General features: G+C 39.9%; 1 protein-coding gene across 1 annotated transcript in view; it reads left to right on the plus strand.

Annotated features, from left to right (window-relative positions):
- LGMN (legumain) overlaps window positions 1–14,618 on the plus strand; it is a 45,130-nt gene extending 30,512 nt beyond the window's left edge. The window contains exons 5-14 of the mRNA XM_030558886.1: window positions 1,421–1,506; window positions 4,137–4,212; window positions 4,804–4,866; window positions 5,871–5,937; window positions 7,327–7,445; window positions 7,883–7,972; window positions 9,066–9,263; window positions 10,019–10,189; window positions 11,798–11,865; window positions 13,813–14,618. Of these exons, the coding sequence (XP_030414746.1) occupies window positions 1,421–1,506; window positions 4,137–4,212; window positions 4,804–4,866; window positions 5,871–5,937; window positions 7,327–7,445; window positions 7,883–7,972; window positions 9,066–9,263; window positions 10,019–10,189; window positions 11,798–11,865; window positions 13,813–13,852 (978 nt within the window). The 3' untranslated portion in view covers window positions 13,853–14,618. The remainder of the gene's footprint in view (window positions 1–1,420; window positions 1,507–4,136; window positions 4,213–4,803; window positions 4,867–5,870; window positions 5,938–7,326; window positions 7,446–7,882; window positions 7,973–9,065; window positions 9,264–10,018; window positions 10,190–11,797; window positions 11,866–13,812) is intronic.
- The last annotated feature ends 441 nt before the right edge of the window (window positions 14,619–15,059 follow it).

Here is a 15,059-nt window from a genome sequence, read left to right on the forward strand (position 1 = left end):
TCTGTCTCCCTGCTGCCAGTGTCTTTCTGTGCCACAGGGGGAGGCTCCGGCATTGGAGAAGGGCTCTGGTGGGGGTAGGCAGCAGGGAAAGGCTCTAACAGCTCCTAGCAGCAGGGAGGGGCTCTGGCAGCTCCGTGCTGCCTCTCTCCTGCCAGAGCCTTTCCTTCCCACAATGAAAGGCTCTGGCAGTGGGTTGCTGCCAAAGTCTTTCCCTTCTGCCTCCCCACTGCCAGAGCCTTTCACTGCTGTGTGTAGCTGCACATCACAGTGGACACAGCATGCTTTTTACTGTGGCATGTAGCTACACATATCCTACACACTGTCACCAGTGGTGTGCCGTGGAGACGTACTTAAATTGGAGGTAGTCTCAGAGATCTGTGTATGCAACCATAAAGCCTATTGCAAAGAGCTATAAAAACAGCACTTACATTTTTGTTCATACTGTCACCTGACTGCTTGTCTTCTCCACACTCCATTGAAAGTAATAATTAACTTTTCAAACAAAGACATTCCTAACTTTGTTAAAAAAAATAGTTACTTATTTTACTGAATCCTGCCAGTAGTTAGAGACTTCTGTTGGATAAAAAATATTGTTTGGCAAACGTGGCTTATGTTTTATACTTGTTTAACTGGAAATGAGAAGCAGTAGCCCTTTGGTATCAGGTTAAATGATGAGAACTTTTTGACAAAGTGAAATCTACTTAAAGGGATTGAGAAAAATCAGTTGCTTAACAGAGGAGGATCAGAACTGTGCTTGATATAATAAATTCAGGATACTTTCAGCCAGTCTCCCACGGCAGGAGATCACCTAATAAAGGTGACATGAAGTATAGGTTTCATTGTATTTTACATGTGCAATGGCTAACACGTTTTCCTAGTTTCCAGCACTATGACTGTCCCTGATTTTCAAGAGCAGCCACGCTCTAACAAACTGCAGTGGGTGACCATCATGATTAAGGACTTGTTTACACTAGAAAGTTGTACTGGCATATGCCAAGGTGTAAATTTAAACAGATACAGTTATACCAATATAACTACGTACATGCTATTTTGGAATACGTGTTCTTTTTCAGTTTAGCTTGTGTCACTTTGGAAGCGGGATAAGCTAAACCAAAGAACCACTTTTATTCACAGATGGGAGTTTATGCTAGTGTATCTATTTCATTTTATGTATATTGGTATAGGTAGTAAATCTTTCCTGTATAGACAAGCCCTTAGGGGAAAAGAAAAATGCTGCATATGAAGATCAGTACTAATGGTTATCATAGGCACCAGCTCCCAAAGCCCACCCCAACAGCATTCCTCTGCATTGTAAAACATTTGTTGGTTCTGTTGTACAGAACCTGTCTGTTTAGGTGAGTAAATAAAGTTGACTGTTACTGCATTTCATATTTAATTTTAAAACTCTCTTGATATGTAGGATGTTACTCCAGAAAATTTCCTTGCCGTTCTGAGGGGTGATGCTGAAGCAATGAAGGGCATAGGATCAGGAAAAGTATTAAAAAGGTAACATAGAAGTTGTGTTCAGGAAAGGATCATTCAGATCATGTGGGTAGACACTCATGTGCTGATGTTGAGTAATGTTGGAATTTAAATGAAATCTTAATTATGTTGTTGTCCAGATTGAGGATTAGCAAGACTTGTCAATGGCTATTCTACATCTTTGGAATTAGTAATGTCACAATTCTACTTGTTTTTAGCAATCTAGTATCAAAAAGTGTGTGTCTGTATCTGATTGATACCAAATATAGTGTGGATTGAGATCTAGATATCCACAATAGAGAGCAACTTGGCTACTGCAGACAAGTTGGTGGAGAGAGAGAGGAATTCTGGCATTGGAATGAAGGAGAAAAGTTACAGAGCTGGACTGTATTTAAATTGGTCATTGCTACATAGCTGTAGTCATGTGGGGCTTCACCTACATAGCTCAGGCTTAAAATATTCAGTGTATAAATACAAAATTAGAAGTGCTGAGAAGGGTTCTGAGCTTTTATTAATGAATATATTGCTGTACTGCTGCAAATTGCTAAACTGGAATGTGGCCTGAAAGGTGAACGTAGCTACACATTTCATTAGCCAAATTGAAAATTGCATTTAGGCCCATGGCTATTCATACATGGGCATTTTCAACCTGCTGCCCCCACATAGTTGTAAGTAAACTAGTGGATGTGCAGGGGTCCCAACATTTATTGCTACTCAGTAAGACGACAGTATTTAACCTTACTTGCATCCATGCATAGTTGTCATTTGCATGAATGGAACAACCTTCTGATCCCTGCGGCAGACTACACAAGGTCTTCTGAGATCAAGACCTTTAAGTATCCAATACAATCAGAACCAGACTAGTACAAACATAAATCTGGCAAAATAGCTAAATTTTGGCAGAATGGAGAAATAGTAGAATCCTAAATTGGATAAATACAACTATACAATTCAGAACAGCTTGGCCACATTGTCTTCCTTCACAGAGTTACACTCATTAAGGGTCTTAACAACAAAGAATCATCTTTAGAATCTCTTCCTGTTATTGCTACATCTTTTAGATATGGAAAGTCTTGTGTTAACTATGTCTGGTACTGGCCTACAATATTGCAGATCCATCAGGGGAGGATGAAAATCCACAATGCACCTGGTCCTATTCTGCATTACCATACAGATGGCTTGTGTACGCTCGAAACGCTACAGCAGCCCAGCTGTAGCTGCATCACTGTAGCACTTCAGTGTAGACACTATTTATAATGATGGGAAGGATTTTTCCATCGGTGTAGGTAATCTACCTTAATGGAGCATCAAGGATTAGAACAGTAATTCCCAAACTTTAACAACCTATGAACCTCTTTCACTAAACTGTCAAGTCTCGCGAACCCCCTCCTAAAAATGAATATTGCCAAGGATTTTCTCCTTTATTGGAGTATAAATTATAAAAGCAGTGATCTTGGAAATATAAAATTTGTTTTTATAACATGCTTATTACACACTATTTATTAATTATCATCATCATTACAGTATTTTTATTACATTATGAAAACGGCAACACTCTTCCAAGATCTCACTTTCATAACTTGTATCACTTTGATTAAGCCTGTTATAAGACAAGGCGCCTATGTTTCATCATGGAGTATCATGTAAAACCAGCATGAAAGTATTTAAGAAACCAACTGGAGTTCCTCCTACACAAGCATTCAGGTCTTGAGCAGTCCAGGCAAACAACGCACGTTACAACAAAGCTTAAACTTGTTCTTCATAAAAATTTAAAAAACAATACTAGCTGCCTATTTAATTTTAAAAACAGCAAAAAAATATCCACCTCCCTTTCCATTTTTTATAAGGAGTCTTGAAGTTTAAATCTCCTCACTCCTCAGTGAGATATGCTTGCTTAGCTCTTTGATGTCCAGGAGCTCCCGGCTGCTGGCCCCATGGTGCCCAGAGTTCCTAGGGACAGCTCTGTCCGCCATTAGGGAATTTTTTCCCCAAGAACCCTCTAATATTTTGTGAACCCCAGTTTGGGAACCACTGGATTAGAAGGTTACAAATCCCAGATTTGAGTACATTGCATTAATAGAACACATTTAAAATGTACCAGTGTTTTCTGATATTTGCAGCTGATGCTGAAATAGATTAACCCTAAAATTAAAAATAATTATGGAAATAGCTATTGATTCTCAGGTTTTATAAAACTATTTTACAAAAGCTTAATCTTGGACTAAATGACCCAAAATGTTTATATTACAAGAATAAGACACTTAAATCAATTTACGTTGCTAGTGTGAAAATTTTGAGCACTCTTAAAAAATACATAAAATCATACAATTGTAGGACTGGAAGGGACCTTGAGAGGTCTTCTAGTCCAGTCCCCTGCAGTCATGGCAGGAGTAAGTATTATTTAGAAAGATCCCTGACAGATGTGTGTTTTGTTCAGTTCAGGATTCTGGCTATTTGCATTCCTTTTCTAGTCATTCAGCTTTTCACATAAGTATCCAAAGTATAGTATGTAATTTGAAAAGGTGTTATAAATGAGACCACATCTTCCGATTTATTGTCATGAATACCAGCATGTCTCAATACTAAAACAGGTTTTTATGTAAAGACTAAGATGAAATGTTTAGAATGTCAATTTTCTGAATTTCTCTTGGCAGTGGTCCCAAGGATCATGTGTTTGTTTATTTCACTGACCATGGAGCCCCTGGACTACTGGCTTTTCCTAATGGTGATGTAAGCATTTTATTTTGAACATTTTTAAAGTTACCATAAAAATAAATATTTCTAATTCTAAAATTTCTTAACACTATTTTTTTCTTGGAAAGAATATAAGGGGCCATGTTCTGATCTCCCAGTTTACACAAGATCGCAATTTGGGCCATGATATAAAATGGAATATTTAATGTTTGAAAGCTGAGGTCCAGACAAACTATTTATTCATTGTGTGATTCTGTTGCTCAGATTTGCAGTACATCATTCAGACTGTTGTGGGCATGATTATTCATCTTGCACATTGTAGTAAATATTGTAACCTCTGTTTCCCAGGGGGGCTTAAAAAATATAACTTCTTCATGTTAAATTTGGACTTGATGATCACAAACTACAGTAAATCACTTATTTAAGTAACAAAAGGGGTACAAGTGTGCATTAAATATTCAAGCAACTCTCTTGTAAACTCCAACAATGAAAATATTTATATCTTCAAATAGTTAGAAGCAGTAATATATAAAAAGTAGGAATCATTTATTCTAATGAAATGAGTTTCTTCTCTTATTTATTTTGCTGAATTAAGGTGGTATTAAAGCAAGTGTTCTTATTTTACAGCTTCATGTAAAGGACTTGAACAAGACCATTTATTACATGTACCATAACAAAAAATACCAAAAGGTAAATAACAGTTCATCAGATGTGAAATTAATAGAGGAACTACTGCAAAGGAAGCATCTTTATGACCTCTGTGGCTGCACTTCCCTCAGTTGTATAAACAATAAACTCATAGTTGTTAAAGAGGAAGATAATTCAAAGCCTGAAATTTAGATCAATTGCCCATCTAAACGAGATATATATTCCCTTTTTGAACCATCTTCACTTTACTTTCCCATTGTAGCATGTGATTTATTTGGATCCGTGTTGAAAGGTTTCATATCCTGATTTAGCAAAGCCCTGTGACTCCCATATATTTTGATCACCAGTAGAGTTGAAAAACACACACTATCACTTCACCCCTGCCCCTGCTTACTGTGCTTTGTTCACCCTTGACCCTGTGTACTGTTACTGTAGGAAGCCTGTGTATATCTTGTGATTCACTGCTGGTTATTGTTACAAAATAACAAGTCAGCTGAGGATAAAGGGACACTTACAGAAACTAGCATTTATATTAAACAACCCACCAATTATTTTATCTAAGTGATTTCTATTCCCATTTCAGCACAAGTGAAGTCACTTAGAGTAAAGAAAACTAATTGGTATCTATAGCTGTTTGTTAGATTACTTTCTTAAATAAGACTTTTTATTACTCATGTCAGAGTACTATAGTTGGTTGTGTTAGGTCTGTATAAGTGGTGATGTCTCAAAAATACTGAGTCTACAGCCAACTCAGAATGGTATATTATTTCCAATTAAAAAAAAGCTGATCAGCTAGTTGAATTCTACTTGAATTAGCAAAAAGATCCATGTGAGATGTACATAGAAAAAACATTAAGAAACCTTTTTAATGCAGTTTTCTTCACTTGTTTCAGTTTTTCAAAGCAGGAAGTGACCTAATTTGCCTTTATGTATGTGTAGGACTATGTACAGTGTGCTGTTTTAGGACCAGATTAATTACCACTTGAAAGGAGTTGAAACTCTTCTCCAGCCCACTGGTTTTTCCTAACATGTCTCACTTTCTGCAGCTGGTGTTTTATATTGAAGCATGTGAATCTGGATCAATGATGAACCATTTGGCTGACAATATCAATGGTAAGTGATCAGTCAGCTTTTTGGCCTGGCATTTCCCAGCTTGAAATGGTCAAAAGTTCTTGTGGCCAATGTGTTGCATATCCTGACTTGATCAGAAGTGTTGAGGGCAGTCCTGGGATTATTCTAGAGGTTTAACAGAGTATGTAGAAGTTTAGCAGAGTATCAGGACTATTGGTTCTGTTATTAGCTCTGCCACCGACTTGAGACTTTAGTTTTGACAACCTCTGTTCTGTTTAGCCATCTGCAAAATGATGTTACTCACCTAACCCTCAAAGGCGAGCTGCAAGGTTTAATTGATTATTGGTTAAGCATTTTAAGAATGTACCATGGAAAGAATTATGAAATGCAAACTGTTAAAGAGGTAATAAAGTCTTCAGTTTTGGTGTCCCGCTTTTCAGCAGATTCTAACTCTTTTCTGCCTGAAACAAAATAACTTGTATTTTCAAAGAAATAACTGTTGTTATATTGATACCACAAATGCAACATTCAACTTCTTTCCTAGAGCTCAAAAATTCTTGCAAACATACAAAATATGCCATGTTATATCTTTAGCTACTGAGGTCTTTTAGGTGTGTGAATTTTTCAGAGTTAGGATGAGGCTTCCTATCCCAGTAATGGGATAACTTGCAGACTGTTTTGAACAGGTATCCCATTGTGTTAGAAAATACTTGACGGTAATGGCACATTGTCGGATGGAGTTGTGGTTCTAAAGATTTTTTTTACCTTAGTGTGCTCAATGAGTGTTAATAATGTACAGTATTACTCCAGTGGTAGTGTTTTCAGGAAAAGAGGAAGTTCAGGGACATTAAATGAGACAAGGCGGATGAGGTCATATCTTTTAGCTTTACACTGAAGCATGTGAATCTGAATCTGAAGAAGAGCTTTGTGTAGCTCAAAAGCTTGTCTCTACCACCAACAGAAGTTGGTCCAATAAAAGATTAAACCTCACCCATCTTGTCTCTGTAATAACCTGGGACTGACATAGCTACAACAACACTGCATAGGGACATTCAGTGTTATTCCAAATCAAATGTCAAATTAATACCAATTGTTAGCATGAAGAATAGGCAGTTCAGCTATTCAGTTAAGAGTCTATCTTTCAACTAAGATAATGTCCGTATTTGCAGCTTTTTGAATAGTAGCTTTTAATCAAAGCCCTCTTTCCCAAAACTATACATTCTTCATTATATGCTCACAATACAACACACAGTTGGTAAAAGGAAAAGAGCTTTTTCAGTGGTACCAACAGCAACTGTAGACAAAGTATTAGCAGACTGATTTTTCCTTTCAAAGCACTGAAGTAAATGAATAAAATCCATTACATTCAGACAAGTGTAGCAGCAGTTAAGAACCACTTAAATAAAGGCTGCTCTTCCATTTGTCTTACAGTTTATGCAACTACTGCTGCCAATCCTAGGGAGTCTTCTTACGCATGTTACTATGATGATAAGAGACAGACCTACCTAGGTGACTGGTACAGTGTCAACTGGATGGAAGATTCTGATGTGGTAAGTTACGTAGATCAGTATTTGGTGCTTTAAATTTAAGACAAGTATAAAGCTTTAAGCATTACAGTTTTTCTTTATACGAGTTTTATTTTATCCTTTAGGTTTTATTTAAGATTAAAAATTGTTTAAATTCTTAATCATTAGCAATGTGGAACCAGATGGCTTATAAACTTAAATACTTTACTGACAAATTCAATATTTGTGCAGGCTGTTCATTTAGACATCTTTACATTTAGTTCAGAAACTTAATTCCTCTTTGGTCGGTGTTGAAGTGGAAAAAATTAGAAACAGTCTAGCCACTAATTTTGAGTTCACTTAGTCTAATAGCCATTGCCCTGGTACTCACCTCCTGCTCAGGGGAAGCTACGGCTCTTTTCCTTACATTTTTACAACAGCCATATATTGATATCTATAAACATATAGATTTCTTCATGCAGGAGGATCTGAAAAAAGAAACTCTCCATAAGCAATTTCTGATAGTAAAGAAACACACCAACACCAGCCATGTAATGCAATATGGAAACAGAGTGAGTATTCATTTAAGTGGTTTCCAGGTCAAGTCTTCCCCATATATTTCAATCTCTTCAAAATTGCTGTACCCTGGAGAGGGGACAAATCCTCAGATTCTGAATATCTATCTGAAAAAGTAAAGCCTGCCCAAAGCTGGAGAAGCAGAACTCAAGATCTGAATTTTGTAACTCAGGCCTGTAGCCACTCATATCTAGAGCTGCAGGTATTCAGTCTCTGCATTTACCCTTCAGATTGGAAAGTGCAAGACAGGAACCAAGAAATTCTCATTTCTCCCTCTTTACCCCTATTGTGCACATCAGCCAATCCTTCCTAATTCTCTGCTCACACCCTCAGAAGGGCCAGTAGCCATTTGCTGCTCCTCAGCCCCACAACCTTTATGTGCATCTTGAGCACAGAGTTTCATGCCAGCCTCCAGGCTACTCTTTTGTTCTCTGCTGTTGCTCCAGTCAAGTCCCTTAAGGCCTGATGAAAAAGCAGAGAGCAGTGACCAGGAAAGCAGAATAGAATGGGCAATTCCTGGTCAGGTTTGCCTCCTGGCACCAGACCTCACCTGGCCCTCTTTTCCTACATGGATATAGCAAAAAGAAATGTGGTCTAAGGGCTAATGCAGGGAACGGGGCATGAGGACACAGTATGCCACTGATTTAACCTCCCAATGCTTCACTTTACCTATCCATAAAAGGGTTGTACTAGACACATTGCTAGCGCATTGTGAGCCTTAATAAATGATAATAAAATGCTTTGAGCTCTTTGGGTAGAAGGTGCCATAAACTGGCAAGTTATTCATAAATGCAACTGAAAGCATTCCATTCCATTGTTCAGTATACTAATAAAAAGATTTTCTGATGTGGTCTTCAATCTGTAAAATTCAGGCTATTCAACCTGGTGGCCTTTCGCCTTAGGGAACTTTGAAAATGAAGATTAGCCACTTTTAGGGCAACCTACCGCTTGTAAAACAATACTTGCCTTCATATGTCTTCCGTAGCCAAGCAAGTTTAGAAAATTAACAGGCTTGTATGGCAACACAAAGGATGACTGTCTAGCAGAGAAGTTTAACCTGTGTGTGTTTGTTTGCTTTCTAATGTGCAGAGCATCTCTTCTATGAAAGTGGTGCAATTTCAGGGCATGGGAAGGAAATCCACTCCTATTTCACTGCCCCCAGTGGCACACTACGATCTCACTCCTAGTCCTGATGTGCCTCTTGAAATCATGAAACGGAAGCTGATGGCTACCAATGATATTTATGAGGCTAAGAAGATTGCTGGGGAGATGAAAACACATCTAGAGGTAAAGCTAATAATTCTAACTACTGTTCATAAGGCGAAATTCAGTTCTTTTATATGGACATAAATCAAAAGTAACTCCAGTGAGACTAATGGAGTTACTGCAAATTGACCCCAATTCATGACAAAATACATCTGCTATCGGTAACAGCCATCTGATATTTTTCTCCACAATTATTTAAACTTCTGAGATCTATAGACAAGGCATGTTTTGTTGGTAACTTACCAAATGGGAATATAAACATACAAAAACTAACCTACTAGATTTTACTGGCAGTGGTTCTACCACTAGAGGATATCCCCTTGCCCCCATAATTCTGGCACAAGAAAGCCATACTTCAGAATGACTGCCTACTTTAGCCTTTCTGAGATAAGACTTTCTCCAAAACCAAAGTCTCCCAAATCTCTAATATCATTATTGAAGAGCAAATACATTTTCCCAGAAGGCTGCTACAGCAAGTCTAGTCATGATTACTGGGCGTTTCCCCCCTTTTTGCAGGGAGAACTAAAAGGTTAAAGGAATGCTCTATTGAAAGCCCACATCCTGTAACCTTTCCCATTTCCCTTCTTATTTGTTCATGTTTTATTAAGGGGCAGGCCCAAAAGGGAGTGTCATTTCAATGGTATTTCTTTTAGAAAAGGGAGTATTTTTAAAAGAGCCCAAGGTTTTTTTTGAAAGAAGGAAGTGGCATTCAGTTACTAGTCTCCAAGTTAGGGTCAGGAAAAGCACATAATAAGTTGTCTTTGCTTTGTGTGCAGGCTAAACAGATTATTCAGGAATCCATGCGAAAGATCATATCCTTGGTAACAGAATCAAAGGAGCGAACTGAGCAAATTCTGTCAGATAGACTGACCATCAGTGACTATGACTGCTACCAGTCAGCAGTGAATCACTTCAAAACCCACTGCTTCAACTGGCACTCTCCCTTGGTAAGTGTAACATTAGCAAAAAACCCAATACATTTGTCAGTAGGACAAGCACAGCTGCCAAAGTGTTCTTCCAAAGTCAGTTTTTACCAAAAAGGAAAATTGGGATTATTGAACACCCCTGGATTTTCACTCAAATAAAACTTGAGAAACATTTTCAGAAGTAAAAGGCTTGCAGATGGAGTGTCTTTCAACCATCTATAAGTAACAAGATTATCAAAATAGAGGAAGGATTTCCTTCCTTCCTTTTACTGTTTTCTTCTTGCCTTTCACAAGTAACAGGACATTCAATATTGTTTTTTAGTCAACTCAAAACAATTAACAGCAGCCTTGAAATACAGCACTTATGTACCGTATATACTCGTTCATAAGATCAAATTTTATAAAAGAGGGAAGCATCAGAGAAGGGGGTCGGCTTATGAACGAGTATAGAGAGGGAGAGGTGGGACACAGCCCCTCCCCACAACAGAGGGGACAAGGAGAGGCAGCAGAGCCAGAAGGGAAGAGGCGGAGCCAGAGTCTCTCCACTTCTGGCCAGGCTGCTCTTCCCCAGCCTCCGAAGCAGCTGCAGCTCCCAGGCTGGCAGGCTGCAGCAGTGCCACTCCGCCCCACTCCCCAGAGCAGGCTGTGGCTGCACCACCCGGCCCACTGGAGTACACTGCAGCTGTGCCGCCTGGCCCAGCCCACTGGAACATGCTGCAGCCGTGCCACCTGGTCTGGCCTGCCGCAGCAGCCTGCAGCCGCGCTGCCCAGCCTGCTGGAGCAGCTCCAGTCAGGCCAGAGACATCTCCTGGCCCTCCCCAGATAAGATGGGAAGGGATGGGATGGCGAGAGTGTGGGGGTTCTCGGGCTAGGGGAGGGGTCATATGTGGGGTGGTTACAGGGGTTACTTCCCTGACCTCCAGCTTCTCTCCCCCCCAAAATTTCCCACCAGTTGCTGTCCTGGCCCATCAGGGTAAGCAGCTGGCACGCCGGGACACTTTGTTTACTTAGGTTTACCTCCGTGCCTGCGGACGCTCAAGGTAAACAAACCATCCTGGCCCACCAGCAGCTTATCCTGATGGCCCAGGAGCCAAAGTTTGCTGACCCCTGAATTATAGGGCTGGCTTATGAACAGGCCATGAAAATTTTCCATTTTTACTTATCCATCTTGGGGGGGGGGTCAGGTTATTAATGAACCGGCTTATGATCGAGTATATACTTATAATTATATCCTACAAAGAGATCCCCTTGTTGTACACTACCTGTGACAGCCTACTAGATATTATTTGGTTCTTGTTGAGTTCAGACATAATTTTTTTGAGCTTTACTACAAATAATTACTTTTGCTACAGTACTATCTAAGAGTCTCAGTCAATATGCAGTGCCCCATTTTGCTAGGCACTGTACAAACAAGTAAGAATAAAGGAGAGGGATATAAGGACATTGTATGGCTGCAGGTGCAATGAGAAGCGTAAGAGAAGGGAAACTTTGGTCTGATATTAGAATATTCCAACAAGGATAGAAATCATTGGTGTTAACAGCATCTACAAAGCTCTTTTACTTCTAGCTTAAATAAAGAGAGCCTGGGATTTGACATGGAAATGCTTAATGTTCTTTGTTCAATTGCAGTACGAGTATGCTCTAAGACAGCTGTATGCCTTGGTCAATGTTTGTGAAGGAGGATATCCTATTGACAGGTAATCCAGCTTGCAATATCAGCCTTATTGCCTTATACTCTGCGCTGATGAGGTCTCAGCTGGAGTTTTGTATCCAGTTCTGGGTGCCACATTTCAGGAAGGATGTGGACAAATTGGAGAAACTCCAGAAAGAGCAACGAAAACTATTGAAAGTCCAGAAAATGTGACCTATGAGGGGAGATTCAAAAAATTGGGGTTGGTTAATCTGGAGAAGAGAAGACTGAGGGGGCACATGATAACAGTTTTCAAGTAACAGAAGGTTGTTACAAGGAGGGAGGTAAATTGTTCTCATTAACCTCTGAGGATATGACAAGCAGCAATGGGCTTAAATTGAAGCAAGGGCAGTTTAGGTTGAACATTAGGAAAAACTTATTTTCAGCTAGTTAAGCACTGGAATAAATTGCCTAGGGAGGTTGTGGAATCGCAGTCATTGCAGATTTTTAAGGCAGGTTAGACAAACACATGTCAGAGATGGTCTAGGTCAGTGTTTCTCAAATGTGGCCACCAGGAGCCTTTCTGGCAACCACAGCCTTTTGGGCTGTGATTGGAGGGCAGGGGGCAAAGTAAAACCCTCTCCCCCTCCCAGTTGCTCCTAGATGCTGGGGCCAGCAGCAGGGGTTGGGCCTGCCCCCCCGGAGTCACCTGGGGCACAACACTGGAGGAGCAGGTAGCAAGTGAGTTCCCCACCTTCCCATGGGTGGCGGGACTCAGGCTTTGCGCTTCAGCCCTGGGGTGGCAGGGCAGCAAGTTCTGTCCTTGGGACTTCAGGCTCCAAGCCTGGGCTCTGGCTGCACAGTGGCAGGCCCCAGGCTCCAGCCACATGGCTTCAGGCTCTGTCCTCGGACCCCATCCTCCAGTCGCGGGGCTTTGGGCTCCATCCCCATCTCCCCCAACCTAATATCCAAGGCTTAATTTGTCCCTAGGCTTGCCAGGGCTGATTAAGTCTGCTGTGAAAAGTGATACTTGTATGTTTGTTAATATCACTTTTCAGAACAGACTTACTAGCTAGCAATAAATAAGTTACAATGATTTGGACATGTATATGTGCATATTTATCTGGTTATCCTAAAGCTAATCAGGTATTTTAGGAAAAAGTGAGAGAGTGACCACCAGCAAGACCTCCACACTCTGAGGCCACCAGAAAATTTGTCCTGAGAACCCCTGGTTTGAGAACCCCTATGAGTGCAGGGGACTGGACTAGATGACCTCTTGAGCTCCCTTCCAGTCCTTTGATTCTGTGATTGTTTAAAAGCTGGTAATTTGTAAATGTCTCACTACCTGTTAGCTGCATATTTTTTGCTTCTCTGCTTAGTCTGTTTTATAAATAGCATTCATAAGGCACAGCTACACTGCACACTCCTTTCAGCAGTGTCTAGAGTAAAAACACTACGTGCCCCCTCACACAGGTGTAAAGAGCAGCAGAGACACTGAGGCGCTGCTCAGGCGAGTAAAGACACACTTGAATCTTAGCGGTATGTACGCTACACGGCTCTCTACTTCCCAAGCAGCAGCTCCCCATTGACACTGCTATTTTTAGCATGTAACAGTGCCTCCCTGCTGCTGGAATCTTTCCACACCACAGGAAAAAGCTCCAGAAGTGGGGAAGGCTCTGGCAGCTTCCCGCTTCAGAGCCTTTCCCTGCTGTCTCCCTCCACCAGAGCCTTTCACTGACACACTGCAGTGTGGACGTGGACCGTTTTCACTGTAGTGTGTAGATACACATATCCTACCCTGCCGCAAGAGATGTGCAGTGTAGCTGTAGCCTGAATCTTAAAGTGGAAAGACTGTTTTTGAAAAGGCATCTCTACCACAACTAGTCTTTATTTACATTATGGATGCAGATACCTAATGAGGAGATTCTAATGTCCATATTTAAAACTATCATATTAAATTAATCTAAATATGGTGAGACTATGATGTATTTAAAATTGTTCTTGTCTGTTGCAGAATACAACTGGCCATGGACCATGTGTGCCTTGGATATTAATGAAAACAGCATTCCCATTAATAATCCTTACTAAAAGCGATAGCCTGTTTTTGAAACTGTAATAATCAGGACTACAACCGCATGCAAAGAGAAGAGAAACGTTAACCACTATATCAGTTTTAAATAACGCAGTCAGAGCTGTGTTGGACAACACTGAACAGATTCAGCACTTAAAAGCCTCCCATTTGACATTATGGATTTTATTGCATCCCTCTAACCTTTCAGATATAACTGGTGTTCTACAAAATGCATTTGGGCAGAGTTAGTGTTATCCAGGCAGCATTTGACATGGAAATGATTTGTTTCAAAGCCCAATGCAGGCTATAGTAGCATCATTTTTAAGAGTCTCCAGTTGAACACTACATGCAGTCTATTGGGAATCCTAACTTTATGAGTCAGATTTGATCTTTAACTAATTATTTTGCATTTGAAACTGTTGACGAATACTGATTAGCTTTAAAAAGTGTGGGGTTTATTATTAATGAACTTATGTTTACAAGTTTGCAAACTGGTTGAAAAATGAAGAAGCCATATTGTACATCAAGCTCTAAATCCTTCATGGTATAAAGAAATCAGTTGTACTTGAGAATTATCCAATTTGTAAATTGAATGAGTATAAAGTTGCACTGTTTCCCAAAGAATAAAAAAAACCTGTCTAATGCTGTACTTTTAGCACCATTATGTGTTATGTACACACAAGTCTGCGAGAAATGGTATAGCACTTCGAATTATCTGTGAATAAAAAGAAAGTTTAATGTTCTATGGACCTTTAAGGCATTATGCTGTTGTGTCTTAACAAAAAAACTTACTTCAAGAGCTAAGTAAAAGCTTGTACATTTTGTGTGATTGCCTGAAATGAACCTCCAAACTCTACACTTACAACCTGCTTATATACACTTTCCTCTCTTAAACAGTGTCTTAAACACTTACTTGAAGAAGCCACTTCCTACTGAGATGTCTCAGTGAGTCATAAACTGAGACAGCTGTATCCAATTATAAAGTGCTTTGTAATAGTTTAAAATTCCTCATACCTTCTTCACTGTTCTTCATGTCCGGAGTATCATTGGAGTACTTCTCAAAAGAATGTTATAGACTGGATTACCAGAGCTCCTTTTGCTGTGCTTAGAAAGGAAATGGGCCTGGGGGAAAAAACTAGGCCATTGTTTGGGGTGGGGTGTGGTTGGGAATTCTGGGTAGCCCTTCCCAT

The sequence above is a fragment of the Gopherus evgoodei genome, chromosome 4, assembly GCF_007399415.2.
Source record: "Gopherus evgoodei ecotype Sinaloan lineage chromosome 4, rGopEvg1_v1.p, whole genome shotgun sequence".
NCBI classification, from domain to species: domain Eukaryota; kingdom Metazoa; phylum Chordata; order Testudines; family Testudinidae; genus Gopherus; species Gopherus evgoodei.